This window comes from Peromyscus californicus, unplaced genomic scaffold (genome assembly GCF_007827085.1).
Source record: "Peromyscus californicus insignis strain IS unplaced genomic scaffold, ASM782708v3 Scaffold_22__1_contigs__length_63687245, whole genome shotgun sequence".
NCBI lineage: Eukaryota > Metazoa > Chordata > Mammalia > Rodentia > Cricetidae > Peromyscus > Peromyscus californicus.
Genome location: NW_026294525.1, coordinates 38248071 through 38270057, shown reverse-complemented (window position 1 = coordinate 38270057; position 21987 = coordinate 38248071). Strand labels below are relative to the sequence as shown.

At 45.1% G+C, this 21987-nt stretch overlaps 1 protein-coding gene across 1 annotated transcript; it reads right to left on the bottom strand.

Moving 5' to 3' along the window:
• Positions 1–1262: 1262 nt before the first annotated feature.
• On the bottom strand, positions 1263–21829 carry Hddc2 (HD domain containing 2). Its single transcript, XM_052751293.1, has 6 exons — positions 21696–21829; positions 20540–20661; positions 18857–18959; positions 13927–13995; positions 5266–5404; positions 1263–1590 (listed from the first exon to the last, which is right to left on the bottom strand). The coding sequence occupies exons 1-6, from the start codon at positions 21762–21764 to the stop codon at positions 1493–1495; spliced, it is 600 nt and encodes a 199-aa protein (XP_052607253.1). The 5' UTR covers positions 21765–21829; the 3' UTR covers positions 1263–1492.
• Between the last annotated feature and the right edge of the window lie 158 nt (positions 21830–21987).

Below are 21987 nucleotides of genomic sequence, written 5' to 3'. Positions count from 1 at the left end.
GGCTCCGAAATACGAATAGGTAGAATTATTTTCCGACTCAGCAAACCTTCAAAAATAACATTTTCACACTCTTTACCTATCGACCCAGGAGATATACCTTCGCATGTGTTGCTTTTGCAGATATCATGCATCTTGCTTCCTGCAGACTGGGTATCCATGGCTACTGCAAAGAGTTTCCAGAGAAACACGGCTTAGAATATTCCACACCAGTCTCAAAGGTCTCCTTCCATTGGAAGATGACATTTCCATTAAAGGGACAGGCCTCATTGCTCATGCTGAATTATCAAGTAGGTTTGCATGGACGGCCATCTTTTCCACACTTTTTGATGGCGTACACAACTAAAGGCATGTGGAAGGGATTATTATTCCCACCAAAGAGAAGTAAAGGGAGATATGAAGTTGGCAGGCAGATACCTACTTTTAAGGCATTGACTCCAGCAACGCTCTTTGTCACCCATTCATAACTTGTTATTATAACCAAGATATTACATCATAAAGAAAAAAGGGGAGGACACACACTGGGCATTGTGCTGTGGGATGGTCTGTATGTCAAATTGCTCTGATTGGTCAATAAATAAAACACTGATTGGCCAGTGGCCAGGCAAGAAGTATAGGTGGGACTAACAGAGAGGAGAATTCTGGGAAGTGGAAGGCGGAGAGAGACACTGCCAGCCGCTGCCATGACAAGCAGCATGTGAAGATGCCACGAGCCACGGTATAGATTTATAGAAATGGATTAATTTAAGATATAAGAACAGTTAGCAAGAAGCCTGGCACGGCCATACAGTTTGTAAGCAATATAAGTCTCTATGTTTACTTGGTTGGGTCTGAGCAGCTGTGGGACTGGCGGGTGACAGAGAATTGTCCTGACTGTGGGCCAGGCAGGAAAACTCTAGCTACAGCATTGGAAATATTATGCCCTAATTTACATCCTCAGATGATAAAGCACTGGGAAAGAGGGCAGATGCCACATGCCTGTAATGCTAGTTACTTGGGAAGGAGGAGGATGTAAGAGGGCCTGGACCAGCCAGAGTGAAACCTGGCCTCAAAAAAGGGACCGTGTGGGAAGAGCATCTCACCTGGGTGAGGATACAGGACTAACATGCACAGGAGTAACTCACTGCTGCACCCGAAGAATAATCTGTTCTCAAAAGTGATTATAATTAAATGTTCTACCTGCCAACGAATCTGCTCATCAAGAACATAGGCCAACAAGCAAGCCCGAATAAGGTAACTGAAGACATCCAAAACAGAAGCCAAAGTTTGGAGTGTTTAACATTTATTTCATTCACAGAATAGGCATCTTCCTCCCAAGTCTTCATCCATGGCATCGTCCTGACCACTTCCGGTTTGGTAGCTTTGCCTGGATTCTATCACAATTCTTGTTCAAGTCCAGGCAATAGAAAATAGACTTCCATCTTGGGAAATCCTCAGACAAACACATGCCCATGAAGCAGAGGAGGAAGTGGTGGAGCAGAACAGGGAGACGCGCTCAGGAGCCCGGCTCTGCGGCCGCTGTGAGTATGCTGGCATTCCTTTCTGCCTCCAGTTCAGAAACAAGCTGGACTATCTCAGGGTGACTGAACTTTCCTGGGGGGAAAAAGACATTTCTATATTGACAAGAAAAGACACCATTTCTTCCATTTGACCCCAGGGCTATCAGGGGCTCTCTTCTACGAACTCGGCTATACCTGAAAGCAAGAGATTCTGGGTCCCCGGAAAGGGTAAAGGAGACCACTTCAGCCAGGGTGCAAGGATGAGAATCAGGCAGAGAATCATCGGTTAGGCAGAACTAGAGGGAAGAGCACCAGACAGCCCCTGAGTGCCTCTCCCAGGGACACGGGAAGCTCGGGAGTGAGAGCCCAAAGGGCAGATCCATCTCTTTCTTCCAAAACTGAAATGAATTAAGGGGACCCAGTACCTACATAGAAAATGGCCTGCTGGGTGGGGCTGGTGCCCGCCTTTAATCCCAGCACTAAGAAGGCAGAGGATCTCTGCGTTCGAGGTCAACCTGGTCTACAGACCAGAGTTCCAGGACAGTCACGACTACACAGAGAAACCATCTTGAAAAAAAAAAAAGAAAAGAAAATGGTCTGCAGGAAGACCAGGGCACAAAGAATATAAATGTCCCTCTGGTTAACATCTTAAGTAGCTGATGTCTGCCATTGTCCCTGATCCTCCCGCCGCCCCCCCCCCCCCCTCGGCCAGGCTTCCACTCAGGACAGTAACCACACCCTCATCTATTATAAATCATTACTGATACCTAGCATAGTTGCCCAGCTAACCAGTACTGACTACACGTGACCCACGAGTCCCTCAGAACCTTGGCTCCAAAGCCATTTCTCAAGTTTCATCTCCCACTACCTTCCATGTGTCACCCACCCTGACAGTCACCGACTCGGCTGCCCCCCAACAAGGGTTCAGAAAGCAAGACAGAAAAAAGAGCACAGAGCTGAGATGTGAATTAGAGAAAAAAGCCAAAGCTAGAGCCTGAGGTCCCCTTCAAAGCTGCTGTACTCGGGCTGGTGTGACGACTCTGTGGGACAGGGAGCTTGCCGCCAAGTCTGTCCACCTGAGATCTACTTCTGAACCCGCGCCGTGGACGGGGAGAACCAGCTCCTGACAGTTGTCCTTTCACCTCCACACAGGCTATGACACGCTCCCGTGTGCTACCAAATAAATAAATGTGATAAAAAAATTCAAATGGTAATAAATGCAGTTGACTTCGATGAAACCCTTTTTATTAATAATTTTTAATTTTTAAAAAAATGAAAGTATAATTACATCATTTTCCCTTCCCTTCCTCCAACCCCTCCTGCATCCCTGGCTGGCTAGCCCTGGTTTTATCTTTGTTCTTACATATATGGACTCAGGAACAAGTCCTGTCCTTACGCATCTGTCACTGAGTTAAGGAGACGCCACTTCTCCAATTGGCCGCATTATAGTGATTTACGAGCTTTTTAATGGAAGCAGCGGCTGAAGTGTGAACAAGGTGAATTTTAACTTCGGCTCGGCTGTCGACAAGTCACTGTCTTCCCAGGCGGAAGCTTCTTTCTCGGCAAAACATAGGCTGTGAACTAGACAACCCTTCACTCATATTTTTTACTATTCTGCTTGTATTTCACTTTCTGTTTTTCCACTGTGAATATATTACAATGGACGATAGTTACCTGTAAAGTGCAAAGATGGCACCAACATGCCTATATTTTAAATTATTGGTGAAATATGCTACTGGGAACCCAATTGTCACTTAGAACATGGGCCAGCAAACCATGAAAGTAAAATGAGAGACAGGAAACATTCCAGGCGTTGTGGCTTCTGTTATAACCACTTCATCCTACTGCTATGATATTGGGAAAAGAAACTCAGACAATCCCTAAAGAAGAGGTGGAGTTCCAAGTTTGTGTCCTTGAAGGAGAAGGCGGGCAGGGCTCAGCCTCTGCTGTTTCTCAGGTCCTGGTCATGAGGTAAACAGGTGTACTCCAGCATATACCCACCCATGATGCGCCACCATCGAAAGTAATGCGGTTAAGTGATCACAAACTACAGCTTCTACAACCATGAGCCCAAACCAACCTTCCTCACTGTCCGCTGGTCATCTCCGGCGTTTTTTACAGTCACTGAAGCTAACAGAAGGAGAGAGCCGGAGGGAGACTGCAAGGTTGTAGCAAACCGAGACCAAGTGTAGACTGAGCAAAAAGGGAACAGTGAATTCTCACAGGGAAGATCAGGAAAGGACGCCGGAAACACGGGTAGCAGTAGGTCCTAGGGCATTTTTGGTCAGTCAAAAGTGTCAGGATTTTGTTTTAGAAAGAGGAAAGCCATGTGTTTTTAAAAGGAAGTTATCAGCCTAGGGGCACAGCTCTGGGGCAGAACAGTTGCCCGGCATGCACAAGGCCCCAAGTTTGATCCCCACTCCACTCTTTCCTGCCCCACCCTCCAATAGAGGAGCTGATGATGCCCGTGTCTACAAGGGAGGTCACAGTAACAGTCCAGTGTAAACTGAGAGCCCCATCCAGAGCAGAGGAATCGGAGGTGGAAAAGGAGAAAAAGAGACTGGCAACTGCTTCGTTCTCGTGCAAACAGGACTTTGGGTATTAGTCTGTGAGCCAGGACTTCCATGGGTTTGGTGGGGCCACACAAAAGTTGTGGCAGGTCAGAGCAAGGCCAGCCTTTGCAGCACTCTCGGGGGAAACAGAGACTGGGCTGATCTTACAGGGCTCCCAGGAAATGGATGGGGAGTCATAGCTGAAGCAGCCATAGAACATCCATCTCTAACAGTGGTCGTGGGTCCTTGCTCTGACACATGGCGGCTTGCCTTGTAAACGATTAAAATAAAGACAGCGAACAGTACAGGTACTGCGTTAGGCAGGCCACACAATGTCCTCCTGCATCCTCACACAAGCCCATAATGTAGGTCCTATTAATGTCCCCATGCTAGACTGGATGACTGAATCTAGGGCCTTACACATGCCAGGCAAATGCTCCACTACTGAACTACCTCCCTGGCTCTTGTTTCTGAAAATAGAGTTTAACTATATAGCTGAGACTATCCTCCAAATCAACCCTTCCGCACCTACCTGCTGAGCGGCAGGGGTTACAAGCATGTACAACAGCAAGCTCAAGTATCTCCATTATAGAGAAAAGGAAACAAAGATTCAGAGGGCCTAAGGGGTTTATTAGAGATTTACAGTTAAATGTGGCATAAGCGAGATTCAAACCCACGCTTCATGAGTCCAGGGCTGTGCTGTGAGGTGCTAAAATGAGGGAGACATCCCCCTGGTGGAGGAGGCGGAAGACCTATTTTAAGTCATTCACTATTTCTACCCCAGTCTTACAACTCTAAAGTCCTAACAGATCAGAGCCCTTTTACATGCATTATCTCCCTCTGAAAACCAATTTAGGACTTCAGAAAGGAGTTTGGTTCCTATTTTTCAGATGAGGCACAGGCTCCGAGATATCAAGAGCTATCAAGACATCAGATATTAAGATATCTGGCAGGCGGCAGAAGCAGAATGTGAACACGGTGCTCGAAGTGGCAGTGTCCCTGAGTGCCACCGGCATCTCAACTAGCCATCCCGCCATTACCATTTTCTTTTCAGATGTTCTACTTAAAAGATCAGAAGAGGGAACCACCATGGGGCTCAATAACAGACCATCAGTCCTCACACTAAGATTATGCCTAACTAAACCAACCAACCAACCAACCAACCAACCAACCAACCAACCAACCAACCAACCAACAATGCTTACGAGCATGAATACCTGCTGTGGAATCATAGAAGTCTTGGAGCCTCCCGGGTTTGTTCTCCATGTCTTCATATTCTGATGCCTGCAAGATCATCTCACACTGGTCCAGCTGTTTCACGAATCTGGCTTCTGCACTAGATTGGGTCTCATACTCCTAAGGAAAGGCACATGTAAAGGGCATGGTTAGGCTGCCTGGCGGCGATTCTAGGGAATTTCCTATTTGGGTACCTGGAGTCAGAATCACAGTGTAGGGAATGAATATTCAGCACCAACAGCATTTCTCCACTGTGTACAGATAAGAAGAGACTCTTGACTTAAGGGCACAGTTTAGCACCAGGACTCCATGACTCCATGCAAGATAAAACACTCCACAAACACCACCCAATGCACTGGAAGTCTCTAAGATGAACACATCATAGACACTTCCAAATTCTTCTCTTCCTGTCTTGGTTTCAAGACCAACATTCTTTTAAAAAAAATGTATGTGTATGTGTGTCCACGTGTGTGCAGATAAACATGTTTGTAATTGCCATCCATCTTGTTTGAGACAGAGACAGGATCTCTCATCAGCCTGTGGTTTGCTGTGTAGACTAGAAGGCCCAGGGATCTGCCTGTCTCTGCCTCTGTGGACTTGAGATTGCATGCACATTCCTCTTTACTTCTTTTAGTCTGCCTGCCTGCCTGCCTGCCCTCCATTCCTCTCCCACCCACCCTCTGACCCTCCTTCCTTCCCTTCCTTCCTCCCTCCCTCTCTCCCTTCCTCCCTCCCTCTTCTCTAACATGCTCTGGGGATCAAACTCAAGTCCTCATAAACATATTATAATCTGCACTATCTCCCCAGCCCCAAGACCAGACTCTTTGGTCCACTTGAGTTGAGTAGATTAGAGCTAGTTAACCTCAAGACTTTTTTTTTAAATCTTAGACTTCTCAAAGTTTGCAATCTCTCCTCATTTCACCTCAGACTACCTCTTCCTCTAAGCTAATTAATAGCTTTGCTAATTACTTTTCATTACAAGTTTACCTGGAAATCTTTGTCCTTGTGATCCACCTCAAGTAATTAGTTAGGTCTCTCTGGGTTATAACTACTAGGGACATTAGAAAGCATCAAGGAATTTTACACACTACTGTATGTGTGGGTTGGTGGCAGGAGACGGTGAATGTGGTGGGAGGAGAGGAGCATTTTTACCTTTTCTCTTCCCACTGTCCCTCCCCTCCTGAGTGACACAGGGAGTTCCAGGGGGCTTCCTTCTCAGAGCAGAACCTATCACCTGCCGCAAGTTCCAAGTAATGCTGCGCAGAACACTCTTCTATTAAGACCAAAGTAATCCCGGCTGGTTTCCCGAAGAATTCTCATTTGTAATTCCACCCAGCTGTGTTCAGGTAATAAGCCTGTCATGCTTTCTTGGCAGTGAGACATGATACACATCACCGAAAGGTTTCTTTGGATGTATTCAAAGCCTGATTCTCATAAAGGCAGCCATTTGAATTTGGTACGAGCTGAATTTTACACCTGGGGAATCATTTAAACATGAAGCCTAGCCGGGTGGTGGTGGCGCACGCCTTTAATCCCAGCACTCGGGAGGCAGAGCCAGGCGGATCTCTGTGAGTTCGAGGCCAGCCTGGACTACCAAGTGAGTTCCAGGAAAGGCGCAAAGCTACACAGAGAAACCCTGTCTCGAAAAACCAAAAAAAAAAAACAAAAAAAAAAAAAAAAAAAAAAAAAAAAAAAAAACATGAAGCCTAATCTATATTGCTTTATCTCAAAGGCACTTTTAAAAAATTACATTTTATTTAAGCGTTCATTCATATTCATAGTTATATAGTTATATTAAATAAATTCAAGTTCACGGTTTAGCCAAAGGAAACTGAAGATTCCAAGCCAAGCAAAGTAGAATTTCTTTTCTGCTCAAAGTGAGAAAAAAAAAAAAACTTTAAGAGTGTTAGGAAATATAGTATATTATTTTGCTGGCCAGTTTTTATCAGCTTGACACAAAACTAGGGCCACCTGGGGAGAGGGACTCCATCAGAATGGCCTGTGGGCATGTCTGTTGGGGCATTTTCTTTATTAATGATGGATGTGAGAGGGCTCAGTCCCGCTGAGGGTGGTGCCACCCCTGGGCAGATGGATGGTCCTGGGCTGCACAAGGAAGCAGAGCAATTCAGTCAGTAAGCAGTGTTCCTCTGTGGTTCCTGCCTCTGCTCTAGCAGCCATTATTGTCCTGACTTCCCTCAGTGATGAACTATTACTAGAACATGTTAAGCCAAATAAACTCTTGTCTTCCCCAACTTGCTCTTGCTCATGATGTTTATCACATAAAACAGGAAGCAAACCAATGCAACAGACTGCACAGAGAATCCTAATGCATTTACAGAATATTTTAAAAAGGCAAGCAATTTGTTGGATTTTCCCCTTAAGTAATTCATTGTAAAGACCTTCTCTGATTTTATCTTTCAGTAAAAAAGGCGGGGGCTTGGTGAGATGCCTCAGCAGTCAGCAGGTAAAGGTGTTCGCCACTAAGCCTGATGACCTGAACTGGATCACTGGAACACAAATGGCGGAAAGAATAAACCGACAGCCATAAGTTGTTCTCTGACATTCACATATGTGCTGTGTCACACGTGCGTGTGCACACATGCACGGGGACAATCAATAAATTTAGTAATCTTTTTTTAAGTCAGAGTTGGGTAAAGAACACTCCAGACCACGCTCTCAGGGTGAGAGGTATTCTGACATTTAAAGAATTACTGAGAGCAGTTGCTAACATCACACATGAGAGCCCTGGGACAGAGGAGGAAAGAGAAGAGGCTAAGGACGAACAGTTCAGGAAATACAATTTCAAATGAAGCTGAGCAACAGAAAAGCACAGTGATCAGATCCCACACACACTTAGACGACAGAATAGGAAGAACAGTAACACACCCCACATTCACGTCAGAGAGACACTCGGATTTAAAAATAGATCAAACCTACCACAAACTGCCCCCAAAGAACTAAAAGACAGACAGACAGACAGACACACACACACACACACACACACACACACACACACACACAATGTGACATTAAAAAACAACCTAGAGAAAAAGCTTATTTTAGAAAGAAATCTAAGCGATGTGGAATTGCAGAGCAACCGAGCATGGTAAATGTGTCTAATGGAAATAAAAACAAAAATGGAGTTTAAAAATGAACAGTTTCAAAATTAAAATGCAAAGTGTTTTGGAGACGTTGACGAACATTGGCAGTTGGCAAAAAAAAAAAAGAACTGACAGAATCATATAGAAGTAGTAGAAAAGAAAAGAAAGAAAAATCAGACATCAATAAAACTTCTTTGCAATTACTTTTTCCCCCTAAAGTATGTTGAAAGAACAGACTAAATACCCAAGGAAATTAACTCAGGATGATCAATACAAAGATATATTCTGATAAAAATTGCCAGACAGAAAAGAAATTCCTTGGACTCCTATATAAGAACTAGACTCTGGCATAGAATGAAAAGAAAATGAGGATTAGACTTTGACAGAAATGTTTTATGTTAGCAGAAATGAGAGAAATATACTTAAAGACATTCAAGAAAAGAGCTGGGCGGTGGTAGGGCACGCCTTTAGTCCCAGCACTTGGGAAGCAGAGGCAGGCAGATCTCTGTGAGTTCAAGGTCAACCTGGTCTACAGAGTGAGTTCCAGGAAAGGTGCAAAGCTACACCGAGAAACCCTGTCTCAAAACCTCCCCCCCTCCAAAAAAAAAAAAAAAAAAAGAAAAGAAACTGTGAGCTAGGGACTTCATATATCTAGGAAAATTGAATTTTATGGATAAAAACATACAGAGAAGCTGAGTCAAATGCAAGAAGTTAGGGAAGACTGCTCTAGGAGCCCTTCCGAAGACTCAACTACAGAGTAGACTCAAGCAAATTCTTCAGGAGTTGACATAAGGACAGTCTGGGTGGCATGCGCTAGGCACGAGGTTGACACAAGGCCATTCCTGCTGTTAAGGAAGTCCTCACATTCAATCAGATCTTCTCACCTTTCCTGTAGGAAATGCAACCAAAGAGTTGAAGGGCAAGCACAATATATATATAAGCTACAAAGTAAAAAAACATTAGAATACTACCTTCCTGCAATGTCCGAGGTTTATACAAGCATAAAGAGAAAGCAATTATTATATATTGTCACTACTCTAGAGGCGGTAGGACCTGGGAGAACGGAGCCCATAAATGAGGCGGACCAAAGTCTCATGCAATAGCCAACTTTTCTCTCGGACAATTTATACTCTGAGTCATCCGAGCAAAGTATCCAATCACAAGGACAGGTCACACGTGGCAAAAACGTGTTTTTCCATAGAGGCCTATAAACAAATAACAATAGCGAGTTGTAATGAGTAATCTGAAGCAAACTCACTCCTTTGGCTACACCTGAATGGGGCAGAAAACACATTCCAAGAACAATTCTGTGTTTTGAAAGAAACCGAGGTCACACAACTCTTGTCCTATTTTCTTGGAGTTTCCTCACAAGCATCCAGAATTCTCCTCACACGACTCTGTGTACCTCTTGAATGATCACAACACCCACCAACAGTTTTGTCAAAAAGATCCAGCCTGAGTGTGATTAGCTGCCAACCTGTATCCAATAACAGAAGACCTCAACAACAAGTATGCAGCTGGCAAACCCAGGCTTTCCGGACTCCATTCCTGGCCAAATAGTTTAGAATCCTCAACAGATAACTTGAAAGAAAATGAAATGAATGAAGGGAGATACTATAGACTCAAAGAGACCTGAAGGACAAATTAAGTTGAAAAATTATACACAAGATTAAAGTACAAGATCCAAAGATGAATGATAATATGAAGATGGCATCCAAATGATTTCCATGAAAATCAGGGTAGTGGTTACCACGGGGGGCAGGGGCGGTGTGCGGAGAAGACACCTTTGGATCAGGAACACACACAGGTATCTAGAGTAAAGAACCAAGATCCAAGTATAGATCTGGGTGAAAGTTACAGGGATACCACCCTTCTAGCAACTAATTATGCTATCCATTGGTTTTGCAAGGCTTTGAATGACTCATTTTTCACACACACACACACACAAAGATTTTGTTAAAAGTACAAAGGGAAAAAAAAATGAGCATAAACATGGACCTTAGAAGCTGGGAGTCCTGTGCACATGCAGGTGGGCCTGTGTTTTAGGCTCTTGTTTTCGAGTATGGTGCATAAGAGAAAGACTGTTCTAGAGGTTACAGGGAGAAGCAGCAGGTGATGAGTGAGTCCAACAGGCTGCAGAGAGGAAAGAGTCCATGAACCCGGTGCGGGGGGGGGGGGGGGGGGGACGACGACACATGGGATGGGGGTCGGGGGACGGGACACAAGGTCTGAAGATGGGCTAAGGAAGAGGAACATTTGCTGAAACTCCAAAGAAACAGCCAGAAAGGTACAGAGAAAACCAGGAACGAGATGCTGGGGAGACGGTTCAGGGGATAAGAGGTGTTTGCTGCTCACACAGGAGGATCTGAACTTGAACCCTAGAAGAACTCACATAAAAAGCATGTCATGGCTGTGGCTGAATGCACCACGTCTGTAATCCCAGTGCTGACACAGGATGGAGACAGGAGGAAGTCTGGGGCCTACTGGCTGCCAGTGTAGCTCCAGGTCAGTGAGAGACCCTGTCTCAAGGGAATAAGGTGGAAAGTGACAGAGCATGACACACAGCATTCTCCTCTGGCCTCTGCACTTGCATGAACAGGCGTACATACACCATTACTTACAGACACACACATACACACAGATAAACAACCAAATAAATAAATAAGGAAGGAAGGAAAGAAGGAAGAAAGGGAAGGAAGGAAGGAAGGAAGGAAGGAAGGAAGGAAGGAAGGAAGATCAAGAAAGAATGTACCAGAGATCCAAGGGATGAGACGCAGTAGAGAGTAAGTAAGTGACTGCAATATTTTACTGGAAGATACTACTTTAAAACTGTAGATTTCTCAGTAAAATTTTCAGTCAGTTGCTGGTGACTAAAACAGTTCTATAGATGCTGCCACTGGTTTAGAACAAGTAAGAGGCAAAGGCAGGCACACTCTTATAAAGCTTCCCAAATTCTGGGACTGTTTTGTCCTTAAGAGATGATGGAATTCAATCCATAAACCCATGTCTCTTCTTTTCTCTGCAATGTGTGCTGTGCAACCTTGCTCTACTGTTACCCCACCTTACAGAGCATACTCCAAATGCTACTTGAAAGTATATGCTTTAAGACACGGACCACTATTCCCCAAAGAAACCCTGGTTTACTGTAACAGATACCAGCTACAGGCTAGATTGTTGTGAATATCGCTCTGTATGTTGTGAATGTGTTGCTCTGATTGGTTAATAAATAAAATGCTGATTGGCCAGTAGCTAGGCAGGAAGTATAGTATAGGCGGGATAAGCAGAGAGGAGAATTCTGGGAACAGGAAGGCTGAGTCAGGAGTCACCAGCCAGACAAAGAGGAAACAAGATGTGAAGGCAGAACTGAGAAAAGGTACCAAGCCACATGGCTACACATAAATAAGAGTTATGGGTTAGTTTACATGTAAGAGCTAATCAGTGGTAGGCCTGAGCTAATGGCCAAGCAGTTTTAATTAATATTAATAATGTGTGTTTTACTTGGGTCCAAGCGGCTGCAGGACTGGCGGGTGAGAGAGATTTGTCCTGACCATGGGCCAGGTGGGACACAGGAAAACATCAGCCACACTAGATGCCATGCATGCCATCCTAGACTGAATTCTCCTCACAAGGTAATTACTCAAGGCCCACGGTCTCTCAGCAGATTCCAGCCTTTCCTTATTTTAGAACACTAATACAGGTACTGCATACTGTAGCATGCCCCTGGTAGAGAGCCTAAGGCAGCATTCACCAGTCAAACATAGGAAGGTTTCTCCATTAGAGAAATTCACTTTCATACTATGAGGGATGAAGGACTGACTCTAAAAGTCTCGTGGCGGTTGAGGTTCAATCCTGCTTACAGATACCCGGGGAGCAGACCAAGGTTTTTAAAACCTAGTTTTCTAAGTAGGTTGGGCTTCTTCACTGTAATGAGCAGGTGGCCCCCCGTGCAGGATTCTCATTCCCTAGAAGAAAAACAGACTAACCAGAGGGAAGTAACTTGCCTGTGGGTGTGCAGGTTCAAGTCTCTGCCCTCTGGGATACACCCCACTGCCTTGAAAGGCTTACTTCATTCCATCTTTGGGCTAACCCACTGCAATAACAGGGTACTAGCAGACCTGATGCTGCAGAACACAGAGTGTCTAGGGAAAGTTCAAGGTTTCCGTCCCAGGAACGTCCCATTTTCTAGTGACAATCTGACTGAGCACAGGCGGTGGCAGGAAGGGACTTCATAGGAGAGGCAGAGCAGGGTAGGGGCCCGGGTAAGTGCAATGTGATTCTGAGGGCAGAGGCATAGGAGAGGGATTGGATGGGAAATGAGGGGGAGGTGATGGGAAATGAGGGGGATTGGACGGGGATGGAGAATTGGCCTAGGGCAGGTGGGAAGGATGAAGATGGGGCTGTCCAAGAGCAGGAAAGGGATCAGGTTGAGGGGCTCCATCAAGGAGAGGCATTGTGCTCTGGACGGAGGAAAACACTAGAAAAAAGAAGGAAGGACAGAAAACATTTTCTGTTAACTTTCTACTCTTCCTGTCCTTTCTTTTCAGCCTTGTTGGCCACAGCGAGGAACGATCCCAAGGAGAGAGCCCTTGCCTTGGGTGGGCCCATGCTCGGCCTTTCACCTTGATTTCACTCTGTTCTTATTTGTTTGTTTGCTTGTTGTTTGTTTCCTGAGACAGAGTTTCTCTGTGTAACAGCTCCGGCTGTCCTGAAACTCACTTTGTAGCCTCTGCCTCCTGAGTGCTGGGATCAAAGGCGTTCGCCACCACCACCTGGCTTCACTGTTCTTTTACAGATGGGCAACAGACTCAGTAAAAGGACAGCACCCAAGGTCACAGAACTACAACTCGGTATGGTGGGATTAAATCTCAGTTCTGAACGACCCCAAAGCCATGTGGAGTCCAGAGGATGACTTCAGCTGTTATCCACCTTGTTTAAAGAGTGCCAGTCACGTGTTTTAAGAATTAGAAATGGGAGCTGGGTGGATGGCTCAGTCAGTAAAGAGCTTATCTTGCAAGCAAGAGGACCTTCATTCAACTCCAGAATCCAAGTGACAAAACTAACCAGGTAGCACATGTTTGTAATCCCAGGGTAAAGACGGTAGGGAGACACGTGAATCTCTGGAGGTTCTGTGGTCAGTGAGAGACCCTGCCTCAAAAACAGGACACCTAAGGAATGACTGCTGAGGTTGACCTCCGGCCTCCACACTCACACATACACACATGTGCCTACACACAAGTGAACAACGCATGAGCATAAATGCAAACACATAAAAGAATCAGGTATGGGTACGTGGCTATGGACAAAGCAGGCGGAAATACAGGCACTGTGTTCTAAGAGCCGTACCTGGCCCTGTGGTGGTAAGAGAAATAAAAACAATGAGAAAGAAAACTGTCTACCAGCACAGAGAAATTTCTGTAGCAGCTGGGAGACAAAACAACAGTAAATTAGAGATTATTAACATGACCTACTCAACTAGAGCATGGATAAGCCACATAAATTCCATCACAATAAATAAAAAGCCAGCCCCGCATGTATACTCACTTCCCAAAGTTCATAGAGCTCCTTCCTGAGGTCCTCTGGCAGCAGCTGGGTTATCTGCTTCATAGCCTCCTGAAATATGAAACCATTAATTCCATTACATTCACCTCCACTGAAGTCAATATCTAGTCTACAAAAGGCAAACAAGAGACCCAGATTCTTTAGAACAACTCCCAGTAGGATAAGCTGGCCTTTACAGATTCCAGGGTTTCTTAAAGTATTATATTCATTTTCTATTATTTCCATTATTGCAAAAACTTAAAAGCATCATACGGCGAGTCAATCATTGCCACTGACATAACAGAAGTGCCACTGTTTTTGAGGTTCACGGATTCCCAGGATGCACTGCTGTCCTCCCTGCACCAAAGGACCTTACGACCTCGAGGCTGCCCTTCCGAAAGCGCTGTCCTATCCTCTGATGGTCACACATAGTGTCAAAGAGCAGGACAATGACCAGTGGGGTCAGAGTGACTGTGTCCCCAGCAACGGTTTGAAGGGCTATCCTTGCAACTCGTGCCTGGCCACTCCAGGGCCTTTCCATAATGTGTCCAGCAGTGTCTAAAGACACCATTGTCACCACAAGAAGCCTGAGTTATCCAAACTCCAGAGAAGAGAAGAGACTGAGAGGACAAAAGGGAAGAATAAAAGATGTTCTTTACTCTATAAATACTTCTAAGTCTCTTGCGGTACCCTCCGTCCAGTCTCCTCCTTGGCTTCAATCACTCTAACATTCTTCCAAATAGCACATTTTTTAAGGGCAACTGGCTTCCCAGTGGCCTTATATTCCTTCATTATCTCATCCTGTTTACCTCTCACTCAACCTGGTGTTAACCAGAGGCTCAGCTCTTTGAAAAGAATAAGCTGTACGCATCAACTTCAGCATCAACAGCAAGGTCTTATATAAAATAAGACAATGAGTTGGAGAAAAGCAATGAAGATGAAACTGGGTATTTGTGTGCATATTTATAAAACACCGGAAGGAAATATGGCTTACAGCATACATGTGTGTCTACAGCAAGCAGTATTTACTATGCTCTTACAAGTGGCACCGCCATCCGGGGTGGCCTGCTCAGTCACACAGCTGTCGCGTCACACCACTCTGAGTGGCATAAAATGCATTTTACACATGCATTCTTCTTGTTTCTTTATTGTAAATCTCAGCAATATCTTTGAGGAAACGCCTATTTATAAATTAACTGTCTCCATACAGAGACTGCTTTTGACTATACTATTCCGGAAATACATTATGTCTTGTTTGTTTTTCTTTTCCTCAGAAGACACTTGTGTACAGGTATCTGGAAGTCCAATCCTCTTGGAGGACATGCTTAAACACTTTGCTTCGAACAGGAGTCTTTTTACTGCCTCTTCTTAGCTGACTGGCCCAGCACCGAACACAGCAGAACAAAACGCAGCCCTCGCCTCTCTCCTGCAAGATACTTTATTTGTATGCGTGCATCCGAAGACTGAATTAGCTTTTTGGAGATCTTAATACTGACTTATTAAGAAGCTTCTTCACAATTACTGTGTCCTTTGAAAAACAAAACACAACAAATACGTTGCTTTCCTCTTAAAATTGAGAATTTTCTGGATCTAAACGTATCAATATGACTTGTTATACAATGAGAATTACACTTTTTTTTTTAACCATTTTTTGAGGATTACATATGTTAAGTACTGGATCACGTCTATCTCTCTGCTTCCCCCCCTCCCAACCCCTCCTGTGTTCCCCCACTCCCTCTCAAATTATTATGGGTGTACACACAAGTATATATAAATACAGCCTGTTGAGATACAGCCTGTTGAGTCCATCTAATGGTTTTTGTGTGTGTGTGTGTGTGTGTGTGTGTGTGTGTGTGTGTGTGTGTGTTAGAGCTGACTGTTGGGATTGGGCCACCTATCAGAGGTCTTGTCCCTGGAGAAGACTAATCCTCTGTCCTCAGCAGCTATGAAATGCCTGTGGCTCTTCATGTAGAGGCAAGGGCTTGTGAGATTTGGTTGCCTAAATAAGACCTCCACAATAACACCACTAGCTGAGAATTACATTTTTGCGACCTCTCGGTTAATATACCTTGTTTGATGGCTTATACCACAGCATCATGCCTCCCTTTAAAAATGATAGCGACTTCACTGAAGATCCTAGTCATGACCCAGGACCTCATCTCTGTACTTTCACTGTGTCATTCGGCCATACATTTTGAGTGGCGATACCCCGGGCTTCTTCCTTTGCTGGCAAACTATGCCAAGAATTTCCTTCCACTGAACTGAGGGCAGCTCTCACCAGACCCACAAAGCTCACGTACCGGTTTCATGGCCAGCACCGGCAAAGCATGCCCTTCACACCCTGACATGGCTGAGCGGTGTGGTGGCTCACTCTGATTCTAGATCCAGATTGGTCTTAAACCTTAGCTTAGCCTTAACTAGCTGAAGATCCCTAACCAAGTCACTTAGCCCTTTGGTCTTGAAATGTCCTCATTTGCCAGATGCTACCTTCCTAAGAGGGTAGTATGGTCCGAACATGCACACACACACAGTCCCCATAAACTCAGCATGAGTCCTTTATAAATGCTCGCTTTGACTTTTTCACTTTCTCTACCTTCCAGACATAATAAAGGCCCATTCTTCTCCTTTCACCTAGTTCTTTAGATACTTTGCCCCTCACAGATATGGGCAGAACATGACTCTGCACTCCATTTGAACAAGCTTCTCTCTTTGCAAAAGAATACAGCTGGCCGCTGCTACACCCAGCCTCTAAGTCCAGCCCCTTAATCCTCATGATCTCTGTTAGGCAACACTGGCCAGTTTGAGTTATAATGAAAGGTTATTGTTATCATGGTGGATGAAGGGGGTTAGACTACAAGCGTTGCTTTTGGCCCCCCTTCCCAAGTTCTGTTTTCTATGCCCTCCTTCTGCCTTTCATCTTACTATCGAATATCCTTCCAGTTCACCAAGTAGTCCCCTCCCTGCCCCTGCCCCCTCCTCCTTCAGCTTAAATCCTGGCCAGTCAGTCAAGAAATTTCTGCGCAAATGATGCTTCTGGTTCACATTATGCACGTTTCTCCCGAGGCCAAGGAGCCTTCATTTAATTATCTTAATGCACGTCTCAGAGAGCCAAATCTTGTTCATAAACACCATCTGTATAAGGAATCCCAACCTTCCTGTGCCCAAACCCAGATCAGCAGCAGGAAGATGTAATGGCGCACCAGCTCTCTGCAGGCCCCGGGTTTCTCGGCCAAGAACTTGATGTTCCTTGAGATGTTTCCCTGGTCCTTCTGCCTCTGACATTTATTCCTCTGTGAATCAGCAGGGGTGGGCAGGCAAGAACACAGCAGCACCTAGTGACCCTCCCTTGGGCCACACTAATCAGGACCTATCCTGTCTGAGGAGTCATAGGCTTCCTCCTCTCCCCAGTGGTTGCAGTTCCTTTACAGTGTCTGGGGTTCTTTTCTAGAAGTTTCTGGCATGCTCTTCTGTGGAGAAAATCCTTGTACACTTCCAGAGGGGCAGCATCTCTCCTCTCTGTCATATCTCCCCAGGCCTGCTCCTCAGTCTAAGGCCCCAGTCATCTTCAGCATGGTTTTTCACTCTAATGTCCATATTTATGCAGAAATGAAACCAACATCCTCCAACGGGCTACACGAACGAGGAGTTTTTTCTCCATCCTCTTAACCCAGGTGACACTTCATTACCCATTATCCTCTGGTTCAAGTGCTGATTCCTTTCTACAACTGAGAATTTAAGCAGATTGCTTTCTTTCTGTACGGATTCTGTCAAGCAACCTAAGAATTCTTTTCACAACAGTCTGGACCTATATTGAGAAATATTTCCTTCTGTCATGATGCGCAGGTTATATTTTGGACCTGTCCTTTGGGAAGAAGAATACCTGCCTGTATTTTAGGGTGGCTTGGAACCTAAATTAGCTCCCCTTCCTTATGGGATCTTCTTGCTTCTACATGGACAAAAGCCCTACTGACTACTTAGGCCTAGTCTCCATCAACTCGGAAAATAGCTACTTAAACCCACCTTCTCTATTAAACCATCTCAGTAAAGGCTTCCTCAATAAATAACTTAGGACCATTCTCAAGGGCCTACACAAACAGTCATTTGCAGTAACGATTGCACTGAATATCACCTCTTCAGCTTTAAGGAATGAAAGATCGAGGAGCAGGGGAGGAAGGAGGAAGGGATAAGGGTAGCCTTCTTCCTGTGTTTTTCTGTTTCTGCCTCAAAAATGTCTCTTCGTAATCCTGCGCTCTGAGTTTAGAGCATCCATTGACCTTGATTTAATATCTTATCAATGCTGTTTATGTCTATGAATGCAAATGTTTTCTTTTACCTTTTAAATTTCTAGCCTCTAAAGGACTAACTTAAAACTTACTAAATAGTAATTATAATACTAAATATATTTGTGATTTAGAGAATTTCTCTCCAAATAGTTTAAGTGTATGGGGGGGGGGCATGGTGGATAATTTCCACAAACTGACTTAAGTCCCTGCTATTTGTATTATTCTCATGAAAGCCATGCCATCTCTCCATGTACACTAACAAGAACGGACACCAACATGACTATTTGTTCCAGTGTCAAACAAGGCTGGAGCAGGGATGTAGCCCTATTCTTATACAAAACGATGCTGAGAATAAGCTAAAACAACTTTGCTGGCCAAGAAACCCTGGCTGAGAGAAGACTGTTACTTCAAGACTCTCTTGAAGACCTTCCCTGGCTATTCCCACCAAACGTGAGCCATTAAGTACTAAACTCTATACAGACCCAGCTAGTTGTCTATCATTGGATGAGCTCCATCATAACACCTTGGCCCTAAAACTCTAAGCACAACCTCCCCGACCTTCCCCATCTTCCCTTATTGCTGGTGACCTCTCTTCACTTCAGCGACAGGTTTTCCTCGCGTCCTTTGCAGAGCCAATGATCAGCACCAACCTGTTCTCGCCTATGCTTTTCTTCTTTGGGGATGTTATCTGCTGGTGCTATGTCCCCAACGATGCATTCTGCCATATCGTGAACCAGGGCTAGGCGTATACATCTGACCAGGTGAGAAATGGTGGATAATTACACAAAATTACAGTCACTACAAGTTTCTTTTCTATACTAATTTTAAACTTAAGCATGTGGTTTTTTTTTTCTTTCTTCCCCACTCAGAGAATATTTTAATACAATATTTTCTAAAGTAATTATGCTCTACCAGCCTACATTAGTTCTGAATCAAAACTGCTCGGGAATATTTAACACAATGCTTGAGAGTATAGAGCAAACTCAATTTTTTTTAATGGTTGATTTCATAATTCTCACTTTAATAAGTTCCTAGTGTCAAATGACAAAGCCAGGAGATGTTTTACTTACACAAAATTTAGAATCGATCATTTCCTCCAATGTCCTAGTGCCAAAATGATCTACATATAGGATAATGGCTGCAGCTGAACAGATAGGGCTCTGAATTTGGCTACTGACCTTACTAGCTACAGGAAGTTTACCAAATTACTTACTTAATTTAAAATGCTTCCTATCATCACCCTTCATTTTATCATGTAAAATGAGTAACAGGGAGATACAGCCCGTAGAGTACTGGCCTACCATTCACAAGGCCCTGAGTTTGATGTCCAGCAGCACTAAAAGGGTGTGGAGGAGTACTTCATAAAGGAGATACATGATTTACATTTGATAAATCATGCTCTTGCTCCATACTGGTCATTTAACACATGGCTATGATTATTAGTCTACGATAATAACCGTCAGAACCACAGGGGCAAGTAATGAGGTAAGTGCCCCGGAAGGGGAAGGGCGGGCTGTTTTTCAGTCCTACTAATTAACGAAGTCTTCGAAGCCTCCTAGGCTTCTCTGCCTCCAGTTTCTTTCTAGTCCAGTACAAATGTCAGACTGAGTCATCTCAAACTGACTTCACTTTTGTTTTGTGCTTTTTATTTCTTTTTTGCCAAAACTCCCCCATGTTCCACACCACCCGCAGAGCAATAGGGAATGCCTTGCTGTGGTCAACCTGACTTTCTTCTGTTTTCCCAAAGTACTTTGCTTCCCTACCACTGGAGCTTTGATTCCAGCTTCTCTCCGTGCAAAGCCTCTACTACTTCTCAATTGTGCCAACCCTTTAGAACTCAACTCAGCCGCCATCTAATCCAGGAAGACCAACCGAGAGCAGAGGATTCCCTCTATTACTAAAATGAATAGCTGGCTAATTTCCTACCCTAACTTATTTTGTGGTTTTTATTGAAACCACATCAGGCCCATACCAATTCATTTGCTGTCTTCTATGTAAACTCTTGCCCTGTGGTTCTGATTTTAAAGGCTTCTGATTAACTAAATGGGGTGCCTCTTTATAGCATCTATATACCTATTACCATACAACCTCAACAGCATGGCCTCACAAATGGTTACCACTATTCATAAAAGCAGCTAGTTCAAAAGCAAAATAAATACTAATGCAGAGATACAATTTTATACATGCTCACCTTCAGGGCCCTAACTTCTCACTTGTTTCCACTGAGACCAATGCACACTCTATCCACAGAAAATCTACTGTAGTTGACAACAGAAGTAATCCTCACACAGGGTCCTGAGACCTTCACAAGCATCAGTGTTCAAATAACTTACCGATCCTTATTAAGATGGTCGTCTCTGGTCACCATAGCCATAACTGCCATCCGGTACATGTGATCTGACACGCTTTCTGGCTTTTCCACATTTCTGTATACCCAGCCTGTCCGTGGGACTCTCTAATAAAGAAGATAAGGAATTAAACAAATACCACCACTGGAAACCACCACACAACCAACAGGTGCTCTTCAAGAAAGTGCCAGGGAATGCCCAGAGTCACCAAGGCATGGTTTCAAACCTACTTTTTTTTTTAATGCTTTATTAAACTAGTGATCCAAACTAGTGAGTGAGCAAAACGCAGTTCACAAGTATACTAAAGTCCAATAAGTCATCATTCTGTGCTACTGAAGTATAACTATGGGACACATACAAAGTTTTTAGACATAAAAGAAAAACTGGTGTTAAGCCTGGAATCCCAGCATTCAATAGGCGGAGACCCTGAGCTACCAACCTCTTCTCAAAACAAGTACTTTGTAGTTAGGAAAAATACAAAGCCAAAGCTCTGTTTTTCCTAACTACAAGAGTAGTGGCTTTTGCTATCTAAAAACCCATTTCACAGAAGAAGGAAACAATAGCATGTTTTGTACATAAACATGTGACAGACTACCTAATTCTGACACAGAAGGATTAGAGGAATTTCTGCCCCACTCAAGACTTAAATTCAGATCATGATGTGATGGCCATGTGAGTCTACACTTTCCCTGGAAGTTCTGTGCTTCTAAAGAATTTCACGAACAATAGTCACAGGGTCAGGGAACCGGTGATCAGGGAACGTTGGGGAGTCTGCACAACCTCTGCCAGGCGAGGACCTGGGCACGCTGAAACTGTGTTACAGAAACGGTCATTTCCGGAAGTCACTGCCACAGGGGAAGGTCTCCACTGCACATGTGCAGGGCCCCCGACTCTGTCTTCCTCCGTAGCTCGGCTGCATCGCCCACGGCCTGGGGAGCAGGCGCCGGGGCCAGAGCTGGCGGCGCCGGGCTCGGAGCGTGCACAGTCCCGGGTCCAGCCTGGGCCGTCGGCTTGGGCCCCGCCAGCTCCTTCCCGGCACCTCCAGGCCGCGCACCGCGCACCGCCGAGCGAGGGGAGGCGGCGCGGGGAGAGCCAGAGCCCGAACCGCCGCATCCCGGCCAGGCCGCTTCCGCTCGCTCACCTTGAGCTGCCCGACCAGCCGCAGGAAACGCAACAACCCGGCCCCGCCGCCGGAAGAGGCCAAAGCCATGCCGGAGTGCACCTGACTCGGTGGCCCGCAGCAACTCCCCTCCTTTAGGCTCCTCCCCACCCTCCCCGGCTCCTCCCCTCCCTTAGGCTCCTCCCCACCCTCCTCCGACTCCTCCCTTAGGCTCCTCCCCACCCTCCTCCGACTCCTCCCCTCCCTGCCCTGCTTCGGCTCCTCCCCTTCCTTAGGCTCCTCCCCTCCCTTAGGCTCCTCCCCACCTTCCTCC